Source organism: Camelina sativa, chromosome 17 (assembly GCF_030686135.1).
Source record: "Camelina sativa cultivar CO46 ecotype springtype chromosome 17, ASM3068613v1".
NCBI classification, from domain to species: domain Eukaryota; kingdom Viridiplantae; phylum Streptophyta; class Magnoliopsida; order Brassicales; family Brassicaceae; genus Camelina; species Camelina sativa.
Genome location: NC_141896.1, coordinates 36,154,556 through 36,180,952, shown reverse-complemented (window position 1 = coordinate 36,180,952; position 26,397 = coordinate 36,154,556). Strand labels below are relative to the sequence as shown.

At 36.5% G+C, this 26,397-nt stretch overlaps 1 protein-coding gene and 1 pseudogene across 2 annotated transcripts; both read right to left on the bottom strand.

Annotated features, from left to right (window-relative positions):
- Positions 1 to 6,310: 6,310 nt before the first annotated feature.
- On the bottom strand, positions 6,311 to 12,652 carry LOC104758395 (vacuolar protein sorting-associated protein 53 A-like; annotated as a pseudogene). Its single transcript, XR_015587176.1, has 21 exons — positions 12,604 to 12,652; positions 12,311 to 12,405; positions 11,993 to 12,049; positions 11,751 to 11,901; positions 11,416 to 11,486; positions 11,084 to 11,208; positions 10,544 to 10,704; positions 10,323 to 10,464; positions 10,150 to 10,213; positions 9,790 to 9,966; positions 9,562 to 9,666; positions 9,392 to 9,451; positions 8,703 to 8,907; positions 8,285 to 8,362; positions 8,071 to 8,204; positions 7,895 to 7,988; positions 7,594 to 7,667; positions 7,122 to 7,188; positions 6,861 to 6,926; positions 6,672 to 6,767; positions 6,311 to 6,532 (listed from the first exon to the last, which is right to left on the bottom strand). The product of XR_015587176.1 is annotated as a vacuolar protein sorting-associated protein 53 A-like (transcript).
- An 822-nt stretch (positions 12,653 to 13,474) lies between these two features.
- On the bottom strand, positions 13,475 to 15,909 carry LOC104758394 (gibberellin 2-beta-dioxygenase 7). The gene is made up of 3 exons (XM_010481254.3): positions 15,345 to 15,909; positions 14,613 to 14,934; positions 13,475 to 13,916 (listed from the first exon to the last, which is right to left on the bottom strand). Exons 1-3 carry the CDS (start codon positions 15,803 to 15,805, stop codon positions 13,686 to 13,688), a joined length of 1,014 nt encoding a protein of 337 aa, XP_010479556.2. The 5' UTR covers positions 15,806 to 15,909; the 3' UTR covers positions 13,475 to 13,685.
- Between the last annotated feature and the right edge of the window lie 10,488 nt (positions 15,910 to 26,397).

The following is a 26,397-nucleotide window of genomic DNA, read 5'->3' as shown; positions in this document are numbered from 1 at the left end:
ATCTAATCAGAAAAGATTTGGTGCCTTTTGGGGAAGGATTGCAGATTACATTGCAAAGTGTCCGAATGCTGTAGGTCGGCCAAAGAGGGAGGCGGGTCATTGTAAGCAGAGGTGGGGGAGGATAAACGACTTGGTGTGCAAGTTCATTGGTTGTTACGAGGCTGCTACAAGAGAGAAGTCGAGTGGGCAGAATGAAGATGACGTTTTTATTATGGTGTGCAAGTTCATTAATGTTTTTATTATGCTTTGTATGTTTGAAAATTAATTAAAATGCATTATTTTCTAATTTTATAAAATCTTAAATGTTTACACATTTATACCACTTCTATTCTAATTAAAATTTTAAAATTTTAAAAAACAATATTTTCAAAAATAAGAGACCCAAAATAAGAACCTACCAATAAATGAGAAAATTTTATCTAAGAGATCATTGGTCCTTATATTTAAAAAACACACACAATTAATTCATATAAAATTTAACAACCCCCTACTAAGAGACTACTAAATAATTGAGACACTGTTGTCTCTAAACTCTGATGAGTTTTGCTTTATGTAAATAAATAAATAACAAATGATCTTGTTTGAATATTATATCTCTCTGCCATTCTTTTTTTTTCTTTGTGATTACAAAACTTTCTTGTGTCCCAAGGCACTCTTAAAGTTTCGTATCGAGTTTTACATGATATGATCCTCACATTTAATAAACCATATACGTTATTTTTTTTTTAATAATCATCAATTGGATTATATATATATATATATATATATATATCTTATTATATAAAGTTTGATGTCAAAATTACTAATTAACAAGATCGTGACACGTGTCAATTGTATCATTCAGATGTTGACGCATGTAAATTCTAAATTAATTAAAATTTTAAAATATAAAAAAGGAAAAATTCAAAACCTACCATAAAAATCTTACTCCCTCCGTTTCAAAATATAAGATGTTTTGGGTGAAAGCACGCAAATTAAGAAATAACCACTTTAAAAAAGTTCAACCAATCATACATAAAATAAATAATAAGAAAATATAAAAATAATCTAAAAGTTATCTAGAAAATTGAAAACATCCTATATTATGAAACAAAGAAAAACCTCTAAAACATCCTATATTATGAAACGGAGGGAGTATTATATAAAGTTTGATGTCAAAATTACTAATTAACAAGATTGTGACACGTGTCAATTGTATCATTCAGATGTTGACTCATGTCAATTCTAAATTAATTAATTTTTTTATAAAAGTAAAATAGAGAAAAGAAAACCTAATTTTATTTAAAATCTTTTAAAGAAAATAAAAACCTTTATAAACTTCCAAATATAAAACAAAGTTTTGTTTTTAACAGTTTTAAAAATACTAAAAAGCAATTACAGGCAAATAATAAATTTTAAACAGCTTTTAAATTTAGAAAATATCATTATAAGGAAATTATATATATATATATATATATCATAAATTCAAAATTATAATATTGTTTACTTCTTTTAATTTTAAGTTGCTAATTTTACAAGAAAAATGATTACTTTTTATATAAGATAAAAAATGATTGTTAAAATTATACAATTAATTACTGTTTCAAAAAAATACTCATCTTTACATAAAGAAAAGATTTTTGAAGTAAAAAAAGTAAAAAAAATAGATCGTCTCATATTTTTTTCATCAATCAAATAATTTATTCAAAAAGACTGCTATTATAATATATAAGATATGAGTATGTAAGATTAACGTATGCGTTTTTGTAACTATAAAAATGTTAAAGTGAAGAGACATATAAGAGGTTATTTAACGTGTTCATAAAGACAATTTGTTGGTAGTAGTAAAGACTGAGTATATTTTAGTCTCATTGATGAAGCTAAAATATATTTGTGTATACAAATAGTGGTAATATAGATAGTAGATTTGTAAATGGATATATATTACTGGATTATAGCAAAAAAAAAAACCTATTTTCTATAACTAAAAGTTTATCTTTTTACTTTTATACATTGTTTTTACTTACCAAAAGAATTAAATATATATTCTTTGTTAAATTTAATTTAATTTTAATAATTTTGAACTCATGTACAACTATTTTCTTTAACTAAAAGTATATCTATTCACATTTTTTTCAACCAAACAGTAAATTAAAAGGAAATTTCTCGGATAGTTGTCCAAGCTGGAAGGAATGGATTTACAAAAGAAACTTCAGAGATAAGAGAAAGACAATTTGCCTTCGTATTTGACGCACACCGGATCAAAGAGATGGGAGTAGTGGGAAGGACTCCAGCGAGTTAAACTTATCGAGCAGGTTGGAGAATGATTGCCAATCTTCAGGGGAATGCACCATAGTGAGTAACTTAGCACAATCATTCTCGAAATATTGATAAACGATCCCTGCAGCACATATCCGCTCCATGGCCCTACAGCAACGCTTCTAACTCCGAATGTAGGGGGAATGGGCTCCATCTTAGACACTTGGCCCCCTACAACAAGGTTTGCTCCTCACCAACGCAACACCACCAGCCCATTCTTAAATGCACATTGGTTGCTTTCCAACAACCACCAATCTGACAACAGGTGAAGAAATATGGACATCCGAAGACAGAGATGGAGCTAACTTATCGCCTAAAGCCTGAGCAATTATATCATTCGCTTGGATCTCTAAACCTTGAAAAACTTTTATTTATGGCCTTCCAGATTGTCCATCAAATCCATGGTAATTGAAGAAGTTGATCAAGATCACCCTGTTGAGAGGCACCCCTCCATAAAAGAAAATCTAAACTCGAGTACACCAATTCATATGGAAAACTCTCTAACAAGACTGGAGTCGGAGATAAATCTCAAACTTCACACGAGCGAGGGCATTCAAAGAAAACGTGATTAATAGTCTGAACTGATGAGTCGCACATTCTACACCAAATATCACATTGGACACCTCGGCGTATCTATTTATTTTTACAGATAATTTTTACTTACTAAAAGTATTTACTTTATATTATTTGTTAAATTTTATTTTATTTTTAAAACTCTAAACCCGCACATCGGGCAGATCCTAATCTAGTAACTTATAATAGTCAAAGATCATACATACTTTTGAATTTTGATCTTTAACTTTTTTCATAAGGGCATCCGCAATGGGGGAACACTTTAGGATGTTCTTAGAGTAAAAATATTATGAAAATAATCTAAAATCAGTAGTTAAGATCTTTTGTTAAAAAGTTAATTATTGGGAGAACATGTTTAAGATCATAAGATTTAATAATATAATATTCTTAAACATATTACATTTATAAAAACTGTAAAAATAACATTTAAATTGCAAACTTATAAAACCTGTACTAAAATTCAAAATACAATACCAAATTTTTATGAAACAAAAAAAACATTAAAGATTAAAAAAACAAACAAATATATTACTTACTTAAAACAAACAAACATTTTATTTAATTAATACATAGTTTAAATCAAATCCTCTTTTAATTTGTGAAAAATTGTTTGCAAAAATTTGTATCCAATCACAGCTTGCTACGTCAGCTTAGATATGAGCCTAGATCAGTTCTACATCAAGAACTGGACAACATGTTCTTATGCCACTATTCATTATATTTATAATTTTAATAGGCTAAGAACACAATAAGTGTTCCCCCATTGCGGATGGCCTAATGGGGTGTAATTGTTTCCTAAAACATCTACCTATTAATATATTATTTAAATACCATGTGATATTCTCTTTCAAAGTTTGTGAATAGTTTTTTCGACTCAATAACGAAAAAGGTAGATTTTGATACACATCATTTGCCTAAGGAGAACCCCATAGTAGCATATAGTTTTAAGGGTATAAGTATATTGATCAGGGACAATATTAAAAGTACGTACGTACGTAATGTTATTTGTATTTGCTCTCACAGTGCTCGATCCTCAAGTTCATTTTAATTTAGTAAATAATCTGAACTGTTCAATGGACATATATAAGAAAATGAAAGAAAAATAGTCTTAGCGGTTTGTTTTAGTCATCGGTCAAGACCACTTCATCGTCGGTCGAGTTATATTAATCTCCTTTAATTTGTAATAAATTATAAGATTAAAATAGTAATATTAAAGACCACAAGAGTTAACTTAATACAGATTTGATGATTGCGTATAACTTCTGATAAAGACACATCTTCTTAATCTTTTATTTGTATTAATAAAGTATTATTTGTATTAAAATAAAAAACCACATAAAAGTTGAAAACTTGTATTAAAATTTTGTAAGAAAAGATATTTAATGAACTAACAAAATACTAATATGATAATAAAAAAATAGATTGTATGATATATGAGAGTCTATTTTATTTGTTATAAAAACACATAAGTAAAAATATTTTACTTATATTTTATTCACATTTTGCATATGTTTTGCTTATCTTTTTGTTAATATTTATTCAACATTTCAATAAACTAAAAAATGACTAATTTATTGCTATATATAAACAATCACACCTATAATTCATATTTATATCGAATTTAATGTAAATTATATTCAATGTATCAAACAATCAAATAATTTATATATATAACATTACGTACTTACGTACTTTTAATATTGTCCCTGATCAATATACTTATACCCTTAAAACTATATGCTACTATGGGGGTATTGGTTTGAGATTTAAAGAGAATTTAAATAATTTTAAAAGTTATGTAAAATATGATATTATTCAATCAAGATTTTTTAAAAGTTTTTTTTAATTTGATATTATTAGTTGTGGATTTGTAAAAAGTTATTTAAAGTATTCATAAATCTAGTAAATCTAGTGTTATTGGATGAAGAGTTTTATCAAGCCATTAAAAGTTTGATGTTATTCTAGTTTTAATATTCTAAATATATATGTTTTGTGCCCCGGTCAAAATATTTGTTGGATCCGCCTCGTGGGTTGAGCTATATTAATCTCCTTTAATTTGTAGTAAATTATAAGATTAAAATAGTAATATTAAAGACCACAAGAGTTAACTTAATACAGATTTGATGATTGCGTATAAAGACACATCTTCTTTTTATTGGGGAATATAATTTACCAAACACTAGAAACAATTAACAACGATCAGGAAATGAGAATATGACTCATGAAAAAAAACCATAAAATGAATGATTACAAAAGCAGAGAACCAAGAATGTAAAATATATGTCACTCGGATCAATATATATCTCTACTCCATCATCTCCTTCATAACTTCTTTATCTTCTCGGAGAGCTCTTCCAACTTCACTTTCTGTTGAGAATTGAGTTCTTGATTAAATGTGCAACAAAGAGAAATCAGTCAGTCGAAGAACAAAGAAGAAGAAGCAAAGCTCCCGTGAAGAAGAAAACGTTGTCGGAGAAGAGACGACGTGAAGAGAGGAGTCAAGGGAGGAGAAGAAAGTCAACAAACCATATGGGTTTGTGTTTTGTGAATTGGGCCATCGGTGATGATAAGGCCCATATGAATAAATGTTTAGTTAAGGTCCAACAAGAAGAGTTGTGATAACTAAAGTAAACCTTGTCATGGTTAGAGTATAAGTGAGTTGTTAAGAGTTGTTGAATGTGTAAGAGTGAATCAAGGAACTAGAGTTCCAATGAGTAAGTAGAGTGACTACTAGTGTGGCTTGTGTAAGAGAGTAGAAGTATGGCCTATGGTATGGGCATAAGTGTGTGTGTGTGGCAAGTGGAGAGAAACTACTATATGTATGTGTGCTTGTGTTGTAAGGAATAAATAACATATATATAGAAGCATATTTATTTATTCAGCATCTTTAGTATTCACATAACTATTGAAAATAAATAAAGATATAGGGATGCTCTGCAACAAAAGCTATAACTTCCCAGAAGAAATCAGCATCTCCCACATCTTCATATTTTGCACATCTAGCAACATCTGCAAAACCAAAAGATGGATACTCTATTATACATCTGAAAAAGGACTAAGAAAACATAACATGGGAGAGAGATCTCAACCAGCTATAGTATTTTTTAAATTTAATATAGCATGGGATGGGATGGATTATCCTAGCATGAAATTAGTTACTCGCTGTTAAGTATATATATCGTCATATCGAACATAAAATATGGTTACTTTAACAGTAACAAATGCAGAGAATTAGCTGAATAGAAAATTTTCTGATGGCCAGCAATAGCTAGAACCACCATATTTAATGTAACTTGAATCCAGAGAAGAACGCGATGTTTGAACTAGGTAAACAGAATTTTCACATGAAAACCTAGGTACCGTCACTAGCTGACTACAAAGGGGGAATAATCAAATCCATGCAAATGGAGGAACATAAACATAATGTCTTCAATTTATATGAGAACTCCAGGGGAATAAAATATAGAATCTACGAGAAAAGTATGATGACTGTCGGGCTACAATAATTAGGAGGCAAGGTAATGTTCAGTTCATCAAAAACCAGGAGACGTTGTAATTTCCTAGTACTCCTAGCAACCTGAGAGCTGTGTTATTCCTCGGTCATGATTGTTGAAAATTCGAAATCATCAAGTATACTCTGCTGCTCAGATTTTGTAAGACCCTGTAGCAACAATATAACATATTACAAGAGTTGTTCTGGTTAAAGTTCCGTTAAAAAGTTCAACTTTTACTACCGCCTCTTTCTTGCAGGCTAGAATATTGTTGTCTGTTGGAATTGGACTGAAGAATGCCAAAATTACCTTAAGTTCCATGATGCGCTGAAACTCCATTGCTGTTCCTTCTGGAAGCAGTGCACGATATGCGACTTCCGCTGAAACGACTGGGCATGGTATGACCTGCAGTAAGAATAAGATTATAGCTTTCTGAGAACAGAGACATATATATAGGCGAGAAAATAAAATTTGTTGGGATAGTGTTCAGGCGAATACCTTTAGGACCGCTTCAGCTCTTCCCAACTGATAGTTAACGAATTCAAAATAGCTTGTAGTTGCGGTCTGCAATCATATTATTGAGATGAGCCGAAACCAAAATGCTGACCAGCTTTGGACTTATATAGTATTATAAATGCTCTCTAACTTTGGCTAAGAATGCCCAATGCTTCATGCTTAACAATAATAAACAATCTTGAATCCTAAATAAAGAGTCACCAGCAGCGGCAAATGTACATAAATTGGAACTGATGAGCTAACCTGTCTGCCAAGAGATGGAACTTTTAGAAGAAACATCTTTATGGCGTGCGTATCTACCAACATCTGTGAAAGACCAAAGAGACGGATCATTCATACTCAGATAACAGCTGAAAAAGGACTGGGAAACATAACATGGGAGAAGGATCTTTAGCAGCTACATTTTTTTTTACAGAGCATGAAATGGATTTTCGTATCAAGAAACCATACTAGTAGTTGTTAAGTAAACAAATCAATAATATAACAAAAATTAACATACTAGTTACTTCTACAGTATCGAAAGAAAAAGAGAAAGGTCTGATGGCCAACAATAACTAACTAGAGCGGCCATATTAATGCTACTTGCGTCCAGAGAAGGACATGATGTAGATAAATTAGATTAGGTAAGCAGAATTTCCAAATAAAAATATAAATCCTAGGTACGTTACTAGCTGACTACCAAGGGAGAAAATTAGATCCACAAAGGCTACCCTGTTGAGCTCCAGTTTCTGATATATGCTTGCATCTGAAAATATTAGCATAGAACCTTGGTCCAAGGGATAATGCCATCTGCCCAAAAGAATTTCCAAAAAATGGGTCAGTATCTATAAAGGTCACTAAGGGTTAATCGGGTCAACCTGTCGTCACTGCCAATAGCTTTAGACCTTGACTGTTCAAATTATTTTTTAGAAATGATTGTTCAATGAGCGAAGTAGCATAAACATCTATATACAAGAAAAACAATTAAGAAGTAGGTCAAGGGTCCTAAACTTTTGCAAGGCAGAAATTATGATTACCTTGTCTAGGAAAAACTGGAAGTCAACTGGTTTTAGAAGGTTTCCAAGGACAGGAATGCTACTGCTAAGGATTTTATTTATTCCATAGACGTACCTACAAGAAGATGAAAATGCATGTTAGGTGTTTAATTTTTTTACGAGCCACAAAAAATGGTTACACCCCAATTAGATCTTACTTAGACTGGTCACCCTCACTCTTAAGAGTGCCCCAAGGGATAAGTAACATGTTTGCCATTTCTGTGTCAAATTTAGTTTCTAGTCCATGAACTAGTGTCACTAATGCTTTCATTATGACGGACGAAAGTTCATCCTGCACAACAAAAAAATTTAAGCAGAATCCAAATTATGTAACATATCTGGGAAAAATATAAGTCCTTCACGTCAACAAACCTGGACCTCTGACATGTCTACACCGTCAGCGAAATGCGGGTCAATAATTGTTGAGACTTCTTCTGCCAGATCACCAGACTGGAAGAAAAAAAATCATAAACAAAATAATTCTTGCGAATTGCCAAGTTGTTGTTCTTATCAATTCTTACGGACATCGGCACACATCTTAAACTTTTCAGATAGACGCTATAGATCGTATCATTGAACAGCAAGGGTAATATGGATTCTATAATAGTTTGCAAACCTTTCACAACATTGCTTAAAATGCATTTTAGTAAGGTCACATGAGAAAAACATCAAGAAACTATCTTAAAATCAGATAAGAACAATTCAATCCTTAAAAACACCCCGTTTCAAGTAAGGCCTACAGCCAGTTATCACGTAAATACTGGAGGTGTCAAAAGTGAAACAAGCTTACTGTTTTGTGGCAATACTCAGCAGAATTAACTATGTAACAAAGCTGGTTCTTAGACAAATTAAGACATTGCTCGAAATCACAGAACTAGTCTAAATTATATAGAAAACCCAACATTGAGCGAATTAAAAAATGCACCTTGAACAAATTGAATAAAGTTTGTGACTGCACTACACCGTTTCAAGCTCTTCTCTATAGTGGAAAACAACTGCAAACAAGGAAACAGTAAACTACTTAAAACTAAATCTGACTGGTCACTGAAGATCAGAGATAATGTCATATATATATTTTGTATAAGTATTATCAAGTTCCCATTGGCCAATCTAGTAATATTGATAGTCATTAGGCACAGAAGATAATGTGCTGAGTAAATCTTGACTCTGATATTCGGTTTCACACAACATACGAAATCTGGTAGAACTTTTGCCGCTAGTAAAAAAAACGTATCATCCTGGACATTACCAAACATTTCTATCCAACTCAGAAGCTACTGAAGAGTTGTGGTTCTCTGTTCCAAGTAGAGAGAAAAATGGCAATCGCTCAGTTGCGTGTCTATAAAAATAATGCAACCAACCACCCATGCCAAATTATCATAGTGGTAGTGAGTCAATCCACTCATTGAGGATCTATATATCTGCTAAAGTAAAGACTATCAGATAACCCTACTTCAAGAATCTCGCCTATGTACTGACCTGTATGCTGCTAGATAGAATATTATTTTGACTTTCCTCCTCCATATCCCATGTTTCCTCCTGACAGAAAAAAAAAACAATATTAGGAAACTTGGCAAACCTGAACATATATGGAAACTAGCCTAGGTACCCACGCGCAAACGCTTAAATACACAGAAATATTAAATTACCTGAACAAGTTTCTCCAGGAGTTGCATAAGTTCCTTCTCTTTTATTTCAACATATATGGTTAAATGAGGCTTGAAGCAACAAGAGATAATTCCACGGAAGTTAAACTGCCAAGTTTCATAGTCTCAGTCTGACCGAAAATAAGGAAGCAATGCAAAAAAATAAAGAAAAGAAAAAATCCCATCTTCTGTTCTCTTGAAATGCAATGAAGCCTAGTACATAGAACATACATTTGCCCCCAATTCTTGATTAGCAGAAAAAATGTTTTCATACTTCATGCCAGTTTCAGATATATTGTGACTATTATTTCCCCCTTTACCAATTTCCTTAATGTCATCTCCAATCTTCCCACCACCACCAAATTTCATTTTAAGTTCCATTTCGAGCTCTAGCGTCCTTTCCAGTTCCTGATAATTCAATGACATAAAACTTTTATCGTATCATAACAGGGTAATGTGATGTAAACGAAACAGGATAAAAGAATTTCTAATCATCAGAAATTTCCTTGAGAGGTAATTTAACGCTCTTATAGTGTACAATTCATTTAATACATATAATGAAATTTTCATGTTAGGGCAAGCATGCCTGACCAGAAGCAATTTTTCTGCATCTGACTTCTCTCTGAGGTTGACCAAAATAGACTCTACTTGCTCCCTGGAAAAACATTAATGGAAAAACAGGAAAGTTAAGAAAGATGCATACTGTTACATATAGCTAACAGCTTAACTGCAACTCAATTTCATCAAAAACCAGGAGGCACTACCTTGTTCTCTCGCACAACTGGATGCATAGTCTATAAGGCACATGCCATGAAGCAGGAAATATCGTCCACTTTTCTTGATTTGTTTGAATTTGACAATTTAGCCAATTGTATATCTTCTTTACTTCATCCAACTTTTTCAATTCTGCCAACAATTAACCACTTAGAAACATAAAAACACACTTTCAGTGCAAGTTATACCTAGGGCATAAAGTCTAACATACCAGCTCCTACATAAATATGTTCATATGAGGTTAGCTCCCTGCTAAAAAAATTTTTTACTAACTCATCCCTCACCGATGGCTCCAGGACATCAACAACCAAGCAAGAATCAGATAACTTCTTTCGCAAAAGCTATTCCTCTGCCTCTGTCCCAGTACCTAGACTGAGATCATAATAGTAGACATTTTCAGAACAAGTAGCTTTTAGGCATCTAGCAAATAATGGGAGGGGGGTTGAGGATGCGAAACAGGAAAATGAGAGATTAGTAAAACATCTTTTTAAAAATTGTGCTTTACTACCAGAAAGAAGCAGAATAGCCTAAATAATAATGCAAAGTACTATTCTAACAAAAAGAGAGTAGCCAACAAGCATAAACCTTAATTTATATCAAAAAGTGCAAAATTCCTCACAAATCCTCTTGAGGTTTAAGGTAAGGAAATTGAGAAAAAGAAGTAGCATCAACAATACAGTGGGCCTCTTTTGGCCACCTCTGTCGACTTATTATACTATGTAAATATGATTGAACCACTAAAAGGCAGTACCTGTAAAAATCAGAAAATACATGGGACTTTAAAACTTGCTTTATATTCTCAAGTTTTTCTCTTAGCTCCGTGATTTTAGGAATATCCATGTATGCTTTGAAATGATTACATAATTCGTTTACAGCCTGAAAATATATTATAGATTCAGAGCTTATGAATATCATCAAAAATGGGAAGATTTATCGGCTAAGAAGTCCACCTAGGTAACCTAGCGTTAAAATCAATTTTAAAATGACAACGAACTGCATTAAGCTCTGATGGTGAACATAAAAGCTGAAAAAAATTAACTACAACCAACAAACGCCAAAGATTGTTGAGTTAAAACAAGATACCTCCAGCTGTGCAGCTGCCTCCTTGTATTGCATTTTTTATGTCATCAACTGAAGCTGTTCAATCGCAGAGACTGCATAACATTACAGTGAGTGTCATTAATGAGCATATGAATGGTGTACTTGGTCTACTTTAACTACATTCATGGCATACATGTGGTTACTTCCTTAAAAATAGAAGGTTAAATACTTAACCAGCAACATCATGATACGTATTTGATGTTAACTACCTCGGAACCCCTATCCATATTGGGCTTGTTATGTAATTATGTTCAATACTCTTGGGCTATCATTCTGATTTCAGGATACCTTGAGCAGAGTAAATGTTGATAACTTACCTAACGCTGCGAGGCGATGAAGGGCAGTCACTACCGAGGTTATGTTCTTATTTGCAAAATCTAACTTCTGAATGTCACCGCATATGTCTTGAACCATTGCTTCGGTTTGTTCAGATTTGACTTTTATCTCTGGTATCTTATGACAGAGTTCCTTTATTGAAAAAGAGTGTAAAAAGCAAATCCTTTGTGAATGAAATGAAAAAAGATAGCATACAATACATATCAGCCCATGAGAAACTAACCTCTGCAGCACATATAGCATCAGCAAGATCGTCTTTAGCTTTAGTTCCAGAGTTGCTCTGGAGTATCATAGCCAAACCAAGAATCAGTTCCAGAGGCAAAAATCAATTTTCCCAAACATATAGAAGCAAAAAATTGTTCTTTTTCTCACAGTGCATACAATACAAATTCTTAACAACTCACAAAAATGTTCCATGCTATGTAAGTTTACAATACAAAGAAACGAACAAATGAACACAAAGTGACAAAACTCAGAGTAATCTTCACATAAGATTTTCACAATTTACCAGTAAGGATAAAACAATATAAAGAGACTTAACCTGTTTCTGAACAGCAGCTAAAATGGTAGTATCAAATCGCAGAATCTCATTAGTAATGTTTAGCAAAAAAGGCTCAACGCCAGATAGAGAAGCTTCTGTAAACAAACGAAAACACCATTTAAAACTCAAATTTTGCAGAAACTTATCAGACAAATCACTACACCTTCATGATTTCGATAACTTCAATTTTGATTTATCATCAAGAACAAATCCAGCCATAATCGAGGATCATGTTCTGCTACTGACTGTTTCAAACTTAACCTCGAAGTAGAAACAAAAAAAAAATTACATACCTACTGGGAACATCTGGTTGACAAATTCCAAACTACTTCACTTGTCCATGGCTTTTAATTTTGTATGATCGACCAACATCACTCGAAACGGACGACGATCTCCAAAAGGGGCAAAAAGGAGCAACGACGCGTCTGCTAAGAATCGAGAAGAGAACCAGGTTTGATCTTCCACTGAGTCTCTCTAATCGACGCCGAGAAAAAAAAAAAAAAAAAGCTCCGATCGTTCGTTTTCCCCTCCTCCGCCGAGAAAACTGTATCTTCACTTCGTTCTTTCTTGTACCAACGGCCGGATCCAAAATAAGTTCAGATACAATATGTTCTTACGTGTTTGTTTAAATACCGGAAATCATCAAAACCGGTTTAGAAACATGAACCGTACCGGTTTGATTTTACCCGTGTAGTCGTATTTGTTGTAATGCTGAACGGTGCCGTTTTGAAATTAAACAGACCCATTATAAATTAAATTCGGTTTTATGGGTCACAATTTTGATGTCAGGCCCAATCAAGTTCATTGGTCATATAATGATTTTTTTTTTAAACTAATCAAGGATCTATAATTGGTAGAGAAATTTCAAATCACCCACAATAATTAAAAACAAAAAAAAAAACTGTAAAATGAAATTTTTTAAATCATTAGAACCAAAAATAAAATAAAAATAGAAACCACACCAAACTTGTATAATCGGTATTTTATTTTCTTTTATTTTGTCATTCATTTGCAAAATGACAAAATGATTGAACGAAATGGTGATCATTCATTTCACTAGTTCTAGAAGATAATATTTTATTTTATGTATAATAAATGTTGGTTTTTTCTAATTTAAAAAAAAACCCATCAGTTTTCATAATTGATCATCGGAAACTTAAAATAAAAAATAAAAGAAATATTATTACTAAAGAAAATGTGAAACATATAAATTTTTGATACAAAACATTAAGTTTTCTCTTACATCTATTATCTATTATAATAGACCTTGCATTGAACATATATTAAATTGAGATTGAGGAAATAGCAACAAGAAAAACGACAAAATTAGTTTTAACCTCTCCACTATAAAGGTTAAACGTCGAAGAGATATGGATCAAATGAGAAACCTGGACAAGCCTACCTTATCACCAGTTTCTTTAACATCACGTTCACTCTGCTCCTTGTACTCTCTGAAACTGAACCTTCTATACTTCTTTGGATACCCGAAGTATTCTATCTCGGTTTCAAGATTAGGACATACGAAGAAAGCTATCGACAGTCTCTCCATGTTTACCGGAGAAATCACTCTATGTCTCACGCTCTGGTACACTCCATTACTCAGTGCCTATAACATATATAAACACCATCAATTAGCATAAATATATAGATCCATTATATATTTTTTCCGTCTATCAAAGACCAATATTAGCGTTTGAGTCATAATTTTCATTTTTTATATATATTGATTAGTAGTAATACATATATAATACATATAAATCAGTAGATCTTTATCTAATATGTGTTAGGGAGTAGAATCTCATGCATAACTATTTAATCCGCAACCACAAAATCTTCTCCCTTGATAATTTTCTAAGATATTTGATTAGGGTTTCCCCTAAATCTATGTTTATGATCCATATAATTAATAGAGAAACCATTCGATAAGAAAGGATATCGATCTATATAATTACTGAATAGTTAGATTCAAAATTTTATTGAGAACTTGATAACAAATATAAAAGTTGAGTGGCGCCTAATTAAGCATGTGTTTCTTATCAATTTTTGTTTTAACAGTATCTCTCGTAACATTTTATCTACATATATATAAATAAATACTATTCCAAAAGGCAGAAAACGTATATATTGAAGTTTTAGGGTGTGCCTTAATCCTAACTCCTAAGTCACTGGATTGCTTTTTAGTCATATATATATGCTTTAGAATCTTAGAACTTAATGACGCTGTTGCAAAGTGAGACAGAGCAATAGCCAAGAATTAACCTTAAAGGAATCGAAACGTTGAAAATCAAATGGTTGAGGTTACCTGAAACATATCCCCAACGTTGACAGTAAGGGCCTCCGAGCAAGGTTTTACGCTGATCCATTGTTCATTTTTTTTCAATTCTAGTCCTCCGATTTGATCTTGAAAGAGTATAGTGAGGAAACTTGTATCGGTATGAAGAACCAAACCAAACACTTCAGAACCAAAAACACGAGGATGGTACTTATTGAGCCTTAGAAAACTGTTTTTAAGCTCGTAAATGTTTTCAAAATACTTAGAGTTCACGTTCACTTGTTTCACCAGTACTTCACATATTAATTGTGCCACTCGAGCTATCTCTTGCGCATACGTTTCAACGGTTGTTCTGTAAAACAGAAAAAGAGAAAAATTAGTAATGTAGCGTTTCTTCAACTCATCTGTGCAAATGATACATGATCTTGTATTTATTTTTATATATATACACATATATAAAATAATCAAAGTTTTCCTTAAGTACATTATACTATTTTTCTATTGTGATTCACCTTTTATCAAAAGAAAATTTTCATCCCAAAAAATTTAAAATATTTCCATATACTCAGATTAAAGTTCGCAAAATAAGGTCTAGAAAATGGTTGTTGAAACTGAAGGGGAAGACGAATAATTATGACTAGCTACGAACGTTGACCTGGAACTAATCAAGAGTCAATTATTATCTTCATCAAATCTAAAGAGAGTTCAAGAATTAGGGTTTCATGAGACAGAACTCAATCAAAAATCTTATAGTTACCAAACCTGAGGTTGTTGCCATCCTCAGATAACTTTGGAATCTCTGAAAGAGTGATGTGAAACGCTTCTGAGAAAGAGTACTGAGCGGGAGAAGAGGCGTTAGGGTTTCCCCACCGGTAACTATTCTTTGATAAGCCCGAGAAACTTTCCCGGACTTTGGAGGAAAAGGGTCGGTCAAAGAGTTTCTTCTCTTCGACTAACATCATCTCAAAGACTTTTCTGGGGATTCCATGGTTCACAATTTGAAAAAACCCCCACTCTTTGGCAGCTGCAACCATTTGTTTCACACATCTTTTTCGTTTGACCTCCTCGCCACTAGTAAGATGGCTTAGATCGATCACAGGAAGCTTTAAGCCAGCGGTTTGGATAGTTGATGTGTTTGTATAGCTATTATCACTAGTGGATTTCGGAAAGGAACTTCCGAAAATTGAGCAGAAATTTGTCTGAAAGGGAGGTTGAGAGGCCATGTAGAGCTAGCTAGCTCTGGTTAGGAAGAATATAAAATTTGATGAGAAGTGATTATTTTCTATACGATTGTTATATTTTGCTTTATGTCGATATAAGAGAGGAAAACCCTTAACCCTCTATTTATAGGTAGAAAATTTCAGGCGTCGCTGTCCAATCTTCTGTAGTTGGAAGCAAATTATTTTTTATTTTTTATTTTTGACCTCAGATGGAAGCAAATTATTAAAGGATCATATACTGTTAGAGGAATGATTGTATAATATTTAGGGTTGATGCCGCACAGCAATATGAGTGTTAATTTAAAGGGAAGAAGTTTCGAAATGATTGTTGAACGTAGGTTAAATACATAAATAGTTTAATTATTGTTTTAATGTGTATAAATTTGATATTTCCTCCCTTACAAGATTTTGTTTGTTTGCGAGTATTACGATGATTTCAAAGAAATAAATTCGTAAGTGAATTAAATAATTACAAATTCTACTATTACGTTAAGTACCTATATTTTTATAAAAAAAAAATAATATATACTTATATGCTACTAGTAAATATGGTGCATTTATTTTGTACATTACATGCCGTTCCAAACAAACAGAATTAAGTGCATAAATCCTCATATTCATTTTCGAAATATTACAAAGGGCCTACGAATATTTCACCAAGAAAAATGAAATGTTTTAGTTATTTTTTATATAGGATATGCGTAATTATTAGATGGTCGATATGTCTTGAGAAAGTCCATATGGTGACTCTATGAACGAGACTTGATCGTGCATTTATGATAATTTCTCACGGCTATGAAAAACCACGTGTTTATGTCTCTATTTTTCATTCTTCCAGTAAAGAAAGATATTTTTTAAGATGAAAAAAAAACAACAGAAAATATTCCGAGAAAAACTCTTGAAACAACACGATATACAACACACACAAAATCTTTTAAATGGCTATCATCTATCCAAGTCTTACCGTATCTTTTCGCCTGTTGTCACTCATGTCGACAAGTCTTTTGCTTGAAATTTAGGTGACTCTTCTTGCACTTTTAGCCACCTCCTTTGAGATTTATATACATTTTTTTTATCTTTTGTCATATCTTTAATAAGCTCACCAAATTGAAGAAAAATAAATTTAAAAAGTCAGATGTACTATACTAGCATCCAAGGCTTTTGATTACTCAATTAGTCAAATTGGCAGCGGTATGCTTGCCAAAATAGTTGAACTAGCCAAACAGAATTTTCTAGTGGTGAGCAAAAAAACCCAAACCGAACCGAACCGAAGCAATTCATTTGGTTTGGTTATGATTTCTCCTAAAAGTACATTTAGTTGTTTTTGCTATAAATTTTTTGGTTTAAGTTGGTATGGTTTAAACCATAAAAACCTAATTATTTTTTGCGTTTTTGATAAAAGATTAAGATAGTTATATATAACTATATTTGTCCGCTGTATAACTATGACAACCCGTCCGGCGGACTCCACTAGTCCATCGTTAGCTGCCCCAATAGACCGTCTATGGATCATGCTAGCCAACCGCTAGCCGTCCCAACGGACTCCAAGCTGGCTCTGCAGGGCATCGATCCTAACTCCTCACTGTGGATATCCAAATCCACCAGTAGGTTATTGGTGCGCCAGGCGTTCCTCGAACCCTGGTCCCCATCCTTTAACAACTTTCCTACAGGACACACAATAACTAATAAATACTAATAATAATAAGTAATTAAACTACAACTAGTGGTTTCATACCCACTAGCCACCTAACCATAATCACAACCAACAGCGGAAATAACAAATACCAATATCCAATAAATATCCAATAATAATAAATAACCAATATTTAAAACATAACCAATAAACAATAACCAAACAACAGGAAACATAGAACACGCAACCTAGCAATGTTTCTAATGACCCAACTCTAGCAACCTAGCAATACCAAACAACAACCAATCGAGTCTCTAGAACATCCTCCTCTTCATTGCCTTGATTCCACGATCCCACTTTGCCTTTACCTGCACCACAAACACAAATTGAGATGCATGAGTATTTTATAAATATTCAGTGAGGCAATCCTCCCATCTACTGGGCTATACACACAAGCAACTGTAATTCCAATGTTCCAAACAATCAACAAACAAAGCATACAAACCAGGAAAACAAACATCAACTCGCTGGAAGGGAGGTGTCGACCGACACAAGCCAAGTGTCGACCGACACCAGCCAAGTGTTGACCGACATTGGCTCATGGTGTCGACCGACACTACCCCACAGTGTCGATCGATGTCGCTTTACTGGTGTCGACCGACACTAATTGGTGTCGACCGACACTAATTGGTGTCGATCGACACTCCCTCTGCAACTGCGATCTGCACGAAGCCGAGAGTCGAATCTCGCTCCCAAACTCCACCAAATCATCCAATACTCAAAACCCAAGCCATATACATCCGTAGGAACCTGTAGCAATCAATCCCAGCAAGAAAACACACAAACACAACAACAAACAAGCAAGAACAAGGAATCACAGGCTTAGATCAGCCATGGTCATGCACTCAGCTTTGCCAAGACGAATCTGAACCTCAAACAAGCAGAACAACGCTCCTAGGAAGCTCCTACAACGATCTCAGCTACAGATCTCTACAGGAACAGCCTCAAATCTCCAGATATCTCCCAAAACGCTTAAAAAAACTCACAAAACTCTCTCTGTTTCTATTTCTCAAAACGGCCAAAACACGTCGAATGAGACAAAACACGTGTTTAAGGGTTTTCCTAACCCAAAACGCAGCGTTTAACTTAACTCGTCCGCAGAAAACCAACCTTGCATCGACCAATGCAATCCCTAAATCGGGATTTCGGTTCATGGATGTTACAATTCTCCTCCACCAATCTAGATTCGTCCTCGAATCTTGAACAACTATCAGCCAAGGATTTCCATGCTACCGTCTCCACGGCCTGCACCCCTCCGACTGATCTACAGAAGGTCACCTCTAGGCGATAGACTCACGCTCCAGGCATTATTTGCTCTCAACTTTTGGACTTTCCTTTACTCATAGTCCTAAACCTTGAGTTTTTATTGGCTCTTCATCAGACCTAAATCGGTGTGCCATAATGTTGGCTCCTCATCGGGCCTAAGCCGCATGCCATAATATATAAGGAATATCCAATACTCGTCTCTCGGGTTGCCACCCTACAGCGCACCCCCAGATCGTCATCCAAAGTCGATATACCAACCATACTCCCAAGCCACAAAGTCTCATAATATGGCAGTACTAGGAGAACCAAAGTCCCCCAAGAGTCGCGAGCAAACAATTCTGAACACGTCTGAGTCATATCCCTATTCAGGTTTCCTTTCTGTGGCTCGCGTAAGACATCACAATGTCCTACCAACCACATATCCCCTCACTGGAATACCTCATGACCGCACAAGGATCATATACATGCCACAAGGGCCAAACAAATGTCCTAAACAGGACCGCCACCAAGGCCAAACAATATGTCCTAAACAGGACCGCCACAAAGGCCAAACAAATGTCCTTAACAGGACCGCCACCAAGGCCAAACAATCTGTCCTAAACAGGACCGTCACAAAAACCACTCTGGCTAAACAGCCCGCCACAAATGCCACACATCTGGCTAAACAGCCCGCCACAAAGGCTACATCTGGCTAAACAGCCCGGCCCAAAGGCCACACATCTGGCTGAACAGCCCGCCACAAAAGCCACACATCTGGCTAGACAGCCCGCTACAAAGGCCACACATCTGGCTAAACAGCCCGTCACAAAGGCCACACATCTGGCTAAACAGCCCACCACAAAGGAAACACAATGTCTTAAAAAACTGCCACACACGGCACAATGACTCAAAACTCCACCACTAAGGCCACACAAGCCCCTCCAAGGCTCTCCACCACTAAAATGGACAAATTCTAACTCACATAAAACTTTCCATATTTAGCACTTTCCACTTTTGGAAACTTCTACTTTCAGGAAACTTTCCCCAACCCCGCCTCACAGAAATTTTGTACCCCGAGCACCACCTCATCTTATTACTGAGTCGCACAACCACACGACCGAGTAAACAATAGAGATGGGCTGGAATACTCCATTCCCTCTCCAGCCACGGATTACAGATGGGACCAGGCTAGACAAGCTCAAGTCGCGGCTTGCGTCTCATACCACTTCTTAAACCTTGCCTCATCCTCGCCTCAGACTCCCAAGTCTGCTCGTTAACACCATCACAGTCCCAAAAGACTCTCATCAAATAAATCTTCTTCTTCCGAAGTTCCTTGATCCTCCTCCCGAGAACCCTCACTCGTCTTGCCTCCAAAGTCATGTTAGGCTGCAGATCTTCGGAATCTTAGCCAACAACTGATCATGCTCACGGAGACACTTCTGCAACATAGAAACATGGAAGACCTTGTGGAACGCACGCATAACCTCAGGCAAATCCAGCCTATATGCCACCGGTCCCACCCGCTCAATCACTCTGAATGGACCCATAAACTTTGGACTCAACTTAGTCTCTGTCAATGACCTGTTCGGACCCCGCAATAAGGCCATCTTGAGGTACACTTTGTATCCTACCTGAAACTCAAGATCTCTCCTCCTCTTATCAGCATAACTCCTCTGCCTATCCTGAGCTTCCTTCATGTTCAGCTTGAGAACCCGAATCTTCTCTAAGGTCTCCTGAACAAAATCCGCCCCGAACATGCTCCTCTCCCCCACCTGAGTCCAGCATAACGGTGTACGGCATGGTCTCCCATACAAAGCCTCATAAGGAGCCATCTTAATACTCGCCTGATAACTGTTGTTGTAAGCAAACTCTACCAGGATCAGGTGATCTGCCCAATGGCCACCCCAATCCAACACACACATCCTCAGCAAATCCTCCAGCGTCTGGATCTTCCTCTCTGATTGTCCATCGGTCTGAAGATGATAAGTTGTACTCATATGCACTTTAGTGCCCATCTCTACCTGAAATACCTTCCAGAATACCGAAGTGAACTTGGAATCCCTATCAGACACAATACTCGCTGGCACCCCATGCAACCTAACTATCTCCCTCACATATTTCTTAGCCAAGACCGCTGCTTCATCAATCTTCTTAATGCCCAGAAAATGTGTTGACTTAGTCAACCGGTCCAGAATGACCCAGATAGCATCAAAAGTCCGAGACAGTGGCAATCCTACCACGAAATCCATCGTTATCATATCCCACTTCCACTTAGGAATGGGTAAACTCTTTAATAACCCTCCAGGAACCTAATGCTCAGCCTTCACTAGCTGACACACATCGCATCTCGCGACCCAACTAGCTACATCCTTCTTCATCCCGACCCAGTGATAGTACCTCTTGAGATCACGGTATATCTTAGTCGCTCCTGGATGAATAGAAAACCTGATCGCATGAGCCTCTCTCAGGATCTCCTGCCTAAACTCCTCATCATTAGGCACACAAATTCGACCATGCACCAAGATAGTACCATTAGCTGAGAACTAATACTCCGAACCAACATCCTTAGAGGAATTCACCAGCCCCAAATCCTTCTCCTGAGCCAACCGCACCCTGCTCAGAAGATCCGCTATATCAGCTGCCTCCAAACCTAACGGTTCTTGAGCCAACCGCACCCTGCACAATGCATTGATTTCTCCTACCAGAGACTTCATCTCCTGCTCCTGTAGTAACCTGCCAAACCAAGAAAACTCCTGATCTTTGTGGTATTCTGTGGTTTAGGCCAAACCCTAAAAGACTGAATCTTCTCCGGATCTACAGAAAATCCCTCTCCAGAAACAATATGATCCAAAACAGCCCATCTCATGCTGCCAAAAACTGAACTTGCTCAACTTAGCAAACGACATCTACTCCCGCAGCTTCTCCAGAACTTGCCCATGATGTCGTCGATAAAAAATGATGACAGACACGTCCAAAAACTCCTTAAACACGATGATCATCAATCTCATAAACGCTACCGGCGCATTAGTCAACCCCGAAAGGCATCTCCACAAACCCATAATGCCCATACCTCGTCCTGAATGCAGTCTTCCTCACATCTACCTCATCTATCGAAATCTGATGATAACCCGACGCCAGATCTATCTTGGAGAACCAAGTAGCACCCCTCAACTGATCCAACAACTAATCGATCCTGGGGAGAGGGTACTTGTTCTTCAAAGTGACCCGGTTCAAACCCCGTTAGTCAATACAGAAGCGGAAACTCCCATCCTTCTTCTTAACAAATAACCCCAGCGCTCCCCACGGTGATACACTAGGACGGATGAATCCCTTGCTCCATAAATCCTCTAGTTAATTCCTCAGTTCTACTAAACTAATACTCAAGTATGCCAACATCAACTCGCCGCCATCTGAATATCAACCCTCTTGTTCGTCCAAGAACCTCTAGTAACTTGCCTCGTAGGGAAACTTCCACAAGATAGCTTATTCCAGAAATAGCTTTTCTACTTGGCAATTCTCCACAGCAAATCATCAATACGAGCGTAATAAAACAAACAAGTACCATACGTTTGCATATTCCGATTCACCACATCAAACGCCTTGCACGCCGCCAACTTAACCTACTTGACTTGTTTCCCCCAGCAAGCTTACCAAAACCTTGAATCTAGCAACCCTATCCATCTCCAATGTACTTCATCCACCATCGTCGCAACAATTAGTTTATCCTACCATGAAGGCTTCTCGTGAATCTTATTTACCTGGCAACCATGCCCCTGCCGGCTCATACCTGCTGCAGCTCTCCTTCCCCGGACTTCAGCACCTACGACCACCCAATCTTGGCACATCAGCCACACATTCATGACCGTATCGGCCATAAAACCCTTGCCCACCGGCCAACATAATCCTAAAATCCAAGATTAAACCACCATAACTCTCTAGGTCTACATTCTGTCATCATCTTTATACTCACGTTCTATACATTGCTTGCTCCCAACTCTTCCACCCTTAGGTCGCAACCTTCGAGCCATACCGATCTCACTCTCAGACCAGCGTCTTCGAGTTATACCGTCTCAATCTTGAACCACAATCCTCAAGATCTCAGTATCAGGGGAACTACTCACCCCCTCAGAGAAACATCATCTCCTCTGCCACTCTCGGAGCCCTCAGCCCCTCGAGCTATCGGTATTCAGGGGAATTACCATCCCCACAGTAGCAACAATCCTTAACGATTAAAAACATCTCTCGACAAAAAAGTACCTCATGTGGTCCGAGTATAACATTGTAATGTTACACCTGCCCCCTTAACTTCTAATATCCAACTGGATTAACCCCCAAACAGAGAAATATCTGCTCCAACTACATATGTCCACCTATCTGCCTCTCTAGGCCTGATACCTCTTGAGAATAATTTCATACCGGTCATCTACAACCGCTCCATCCTCTTAACATAGGATGAAAACTCCTCAACATCTGCAGCCCTCGGCTGCACCCCGCCACATGCGGTACAACTGGAGCCTGCACTGGTAACCCTCTCGGTAACTGCTCCAACAGCACACCAACAGATCCGCCAAGCAATCATCTCGAACCTGGGCTCCACCTGCTGCAACCCCACACCTGGGTTTCCAGCACCTCCGACACGCTCACCGGCTAACCCCCTCTGGTTCCTCCTGATACGCTTGCGACCCTCTGACGTACCTCTTCGTGGAACTCTGGACCACCCACTCTCTGGCCTCGGGACCCGCCCGACCATGACCACGACCACGTCCCCGTCCACGACCATCAACTCAACGCCTTTAATCATTGCACTTCCAAGAACAGAGGCTAACAAGCAATCTTAACATAACACAAAAACACAAAAACACAAACTCACCGTGGAATCACACTGTAGGCTCGAAGAGGATGTTCTAGGACTCCATGTCATACACAATTGACTAACTCACATAATCAATCAAAGCATGCAAATCCCAAACATCTACAGCACAAAGCCTAGTGAACCCAAACCTAGAACCGTAAGGGTTCTGATACCAAAATAAAACGACCCGACCCGTTTTTTATTTTTAATAAATAAATAATAAATACTAATAATAATAATAAGTAATTAAACTACAACTAGTGGTCCCATACCCACTAGCCACCTAACCACAATCACAACCAACAGCGGAAATAACAAATACCAATATCCAATAATAATAAATAACCAATATTCAAAACATAACCAATAACCAATAACCAAACAACAGGAAACATATAACTAGGAACCTAGCAATGTTTCTAATGATCCAACTCTAGCAACCTAGCAATGCCAAACAACAACCAATCGAGTCTCTAGAACATCCTCCTCTTCATTGCCTTGATTCCACGATCACAATTTGCCTTTACCTGCACCACAAACACAAATTGAAATGCATGAGTATTTTATAAACACTCAGTGAGGCAATCCTCCCATCTACTGGGCTATACACACAAGCAACTGTAATTCCAATGTTCCAAACAATCAACAAACAAAGCATACAAACCAGGAAAAGAAACATCAACTCGCTGGAAAGGAGGTGTCAACCGACACCAGCCAAGTGTCGACCAACACCAGCCAAGTGTCGACCGACACTGGCTCATGGTGTCGACCGACACTACCCCACAGTTTCGATCGATGCCGCTTCACTGGTTTCGACCGACACCAATTGGTGTTGATCGACACTCCCTCTGCAACTGCAATCCGCACGAAACCGAGAGTCGAATCTCGCTCTCAAACTCCACCAAATCGTCCAATACTCAAAACCCAAGACATATACATCCTTAGGAACTTGTAGCAATCAATCCCAGCAAGAAAACACACAAACACAGCAACAAACAAGCAAGAACAAGGAATCACAGGCTTAGATCAGCCATGGTCATGCACTCACCTTTGCCAAGATGAATCTGAACCTCAAACCAGCAGAACAACGCTCCTAGGAAGCTCCTACAACGATCCCAGTTACAGATCTCTACAGGAACAGTCTCAAATCTCCAGAAATCTCCCAAAACGCTTAAGAACACTCACAAAACTTTCTCTCTGTTTCTATTTCTCAAAAACGGCCAAAACACGTCGAATGAGACAAAACTCGTATTAAGGGTTTTTCTAACCCAAAACGCAGCGTTTAACTTAACTCGTTCGCAGAAAACCAACCTTGCATTGACCGATGCACATAGTGCATCGACCGATGCAATTTCTAAATCGGAATTTTGGTTCGCAGATGTTACAATAACTTTATACTTCCACCGTTTCAAAATATAGGATGTTTTAACTAAAGCACGCAGATTAAGAACTCTTTACTTTTAACAAGCTCAACCAATCAGAAACAATACTGCATAATATAAATACTAAACTAATCTAAAAATTGCATAGAAACTTGAAAACATCATATATTATGAAACAAAAGTCTTCTCTAAAACATCTTATATTTTGAAACGGAGGAAGTATTTTGTTTTAAAATATCACTAATCATCTTTTATTGGACCTATAATTATTTAATCTCTTATTTAATTTACCAAAATTTAAGAATAAAAAAAATCTATTTGGTTAAAAAAAACTAGTTTCCAATAATTTCTAGCTTTCAATTTAAATTAAGGTTTTATGTTTAAGAAACTAGAAGATTATATTATTTACATTATGTTTGACTTATTAGTTGATATATTATTTGTATACTATGTTTTATTTTCATTTATCTATCAAACAATAAAAAATAATCTGTAAAAATTGAAACGATCCGATCCATTTTTTTGTTTTAAATTCAATATTAAACTAGTGATATCATATTCACTAACATCCTAACCCCAACAACAACAGAAATAAACAGCAATAAACCAATAACATCAACCAACAATTATCCAATAACCAATAAACCAATAATAATTCTATAGCAACTAAACCAATAAATCATTCTACATAAACCAAAAAACCAACAATCATAGATAACATTCTACGGATTCAACCCTAACAACCTAACAGAAGCCAGACAACAACCAATCAAACAACTAGAACATTCTCCTCTTCATTGCTTTGATTCCACGACCACATTTTGCCTTTACCTTCACCACAAACATCAATTGAGATACATGAGTACTGTCATAAACACTCAGTGAGGCAATCCTCCCATCTACTGGGCTATACACAAAAGCAACTGAGAATCTAATGTCCAACATTCAACAAATAAACACAAACAAACCAAAAAAACATTTATCAGCCGCCTGCTGAAAGGGTTGGTATCAGCCGCCTGCTGAAAGGTTCGTGTCGACCGACATTGATCGTTAGTGTCGACTGACACTGATCATTGGTGTCAACCGACACTGATCGTTGGTGTTGACCGACACTGATCGTTGGTGTCGACCAACACTGACCTCCTCGACCCGAAAGCTCTAGCAGTATCGACCGACACCTCCACCTAGTATCGACCAACACATGCCCAAGTCCTCGCACCATCAACTCTTTGGTGTCGACCGACACCCACCTGTTATCGATCAATACCGATCCCACAGATGCGTTATACTTGAAGCTGACGGTCTGTTCTTCGCCTTCCACCGCCTCCAAATCGTCCAAGGCTCATCCAAAAGCCAAGTAAGGCCATAGGGACCATGAAACAACCACAACAAGCAAGAAAACAACCACAAACAGACATAAAAC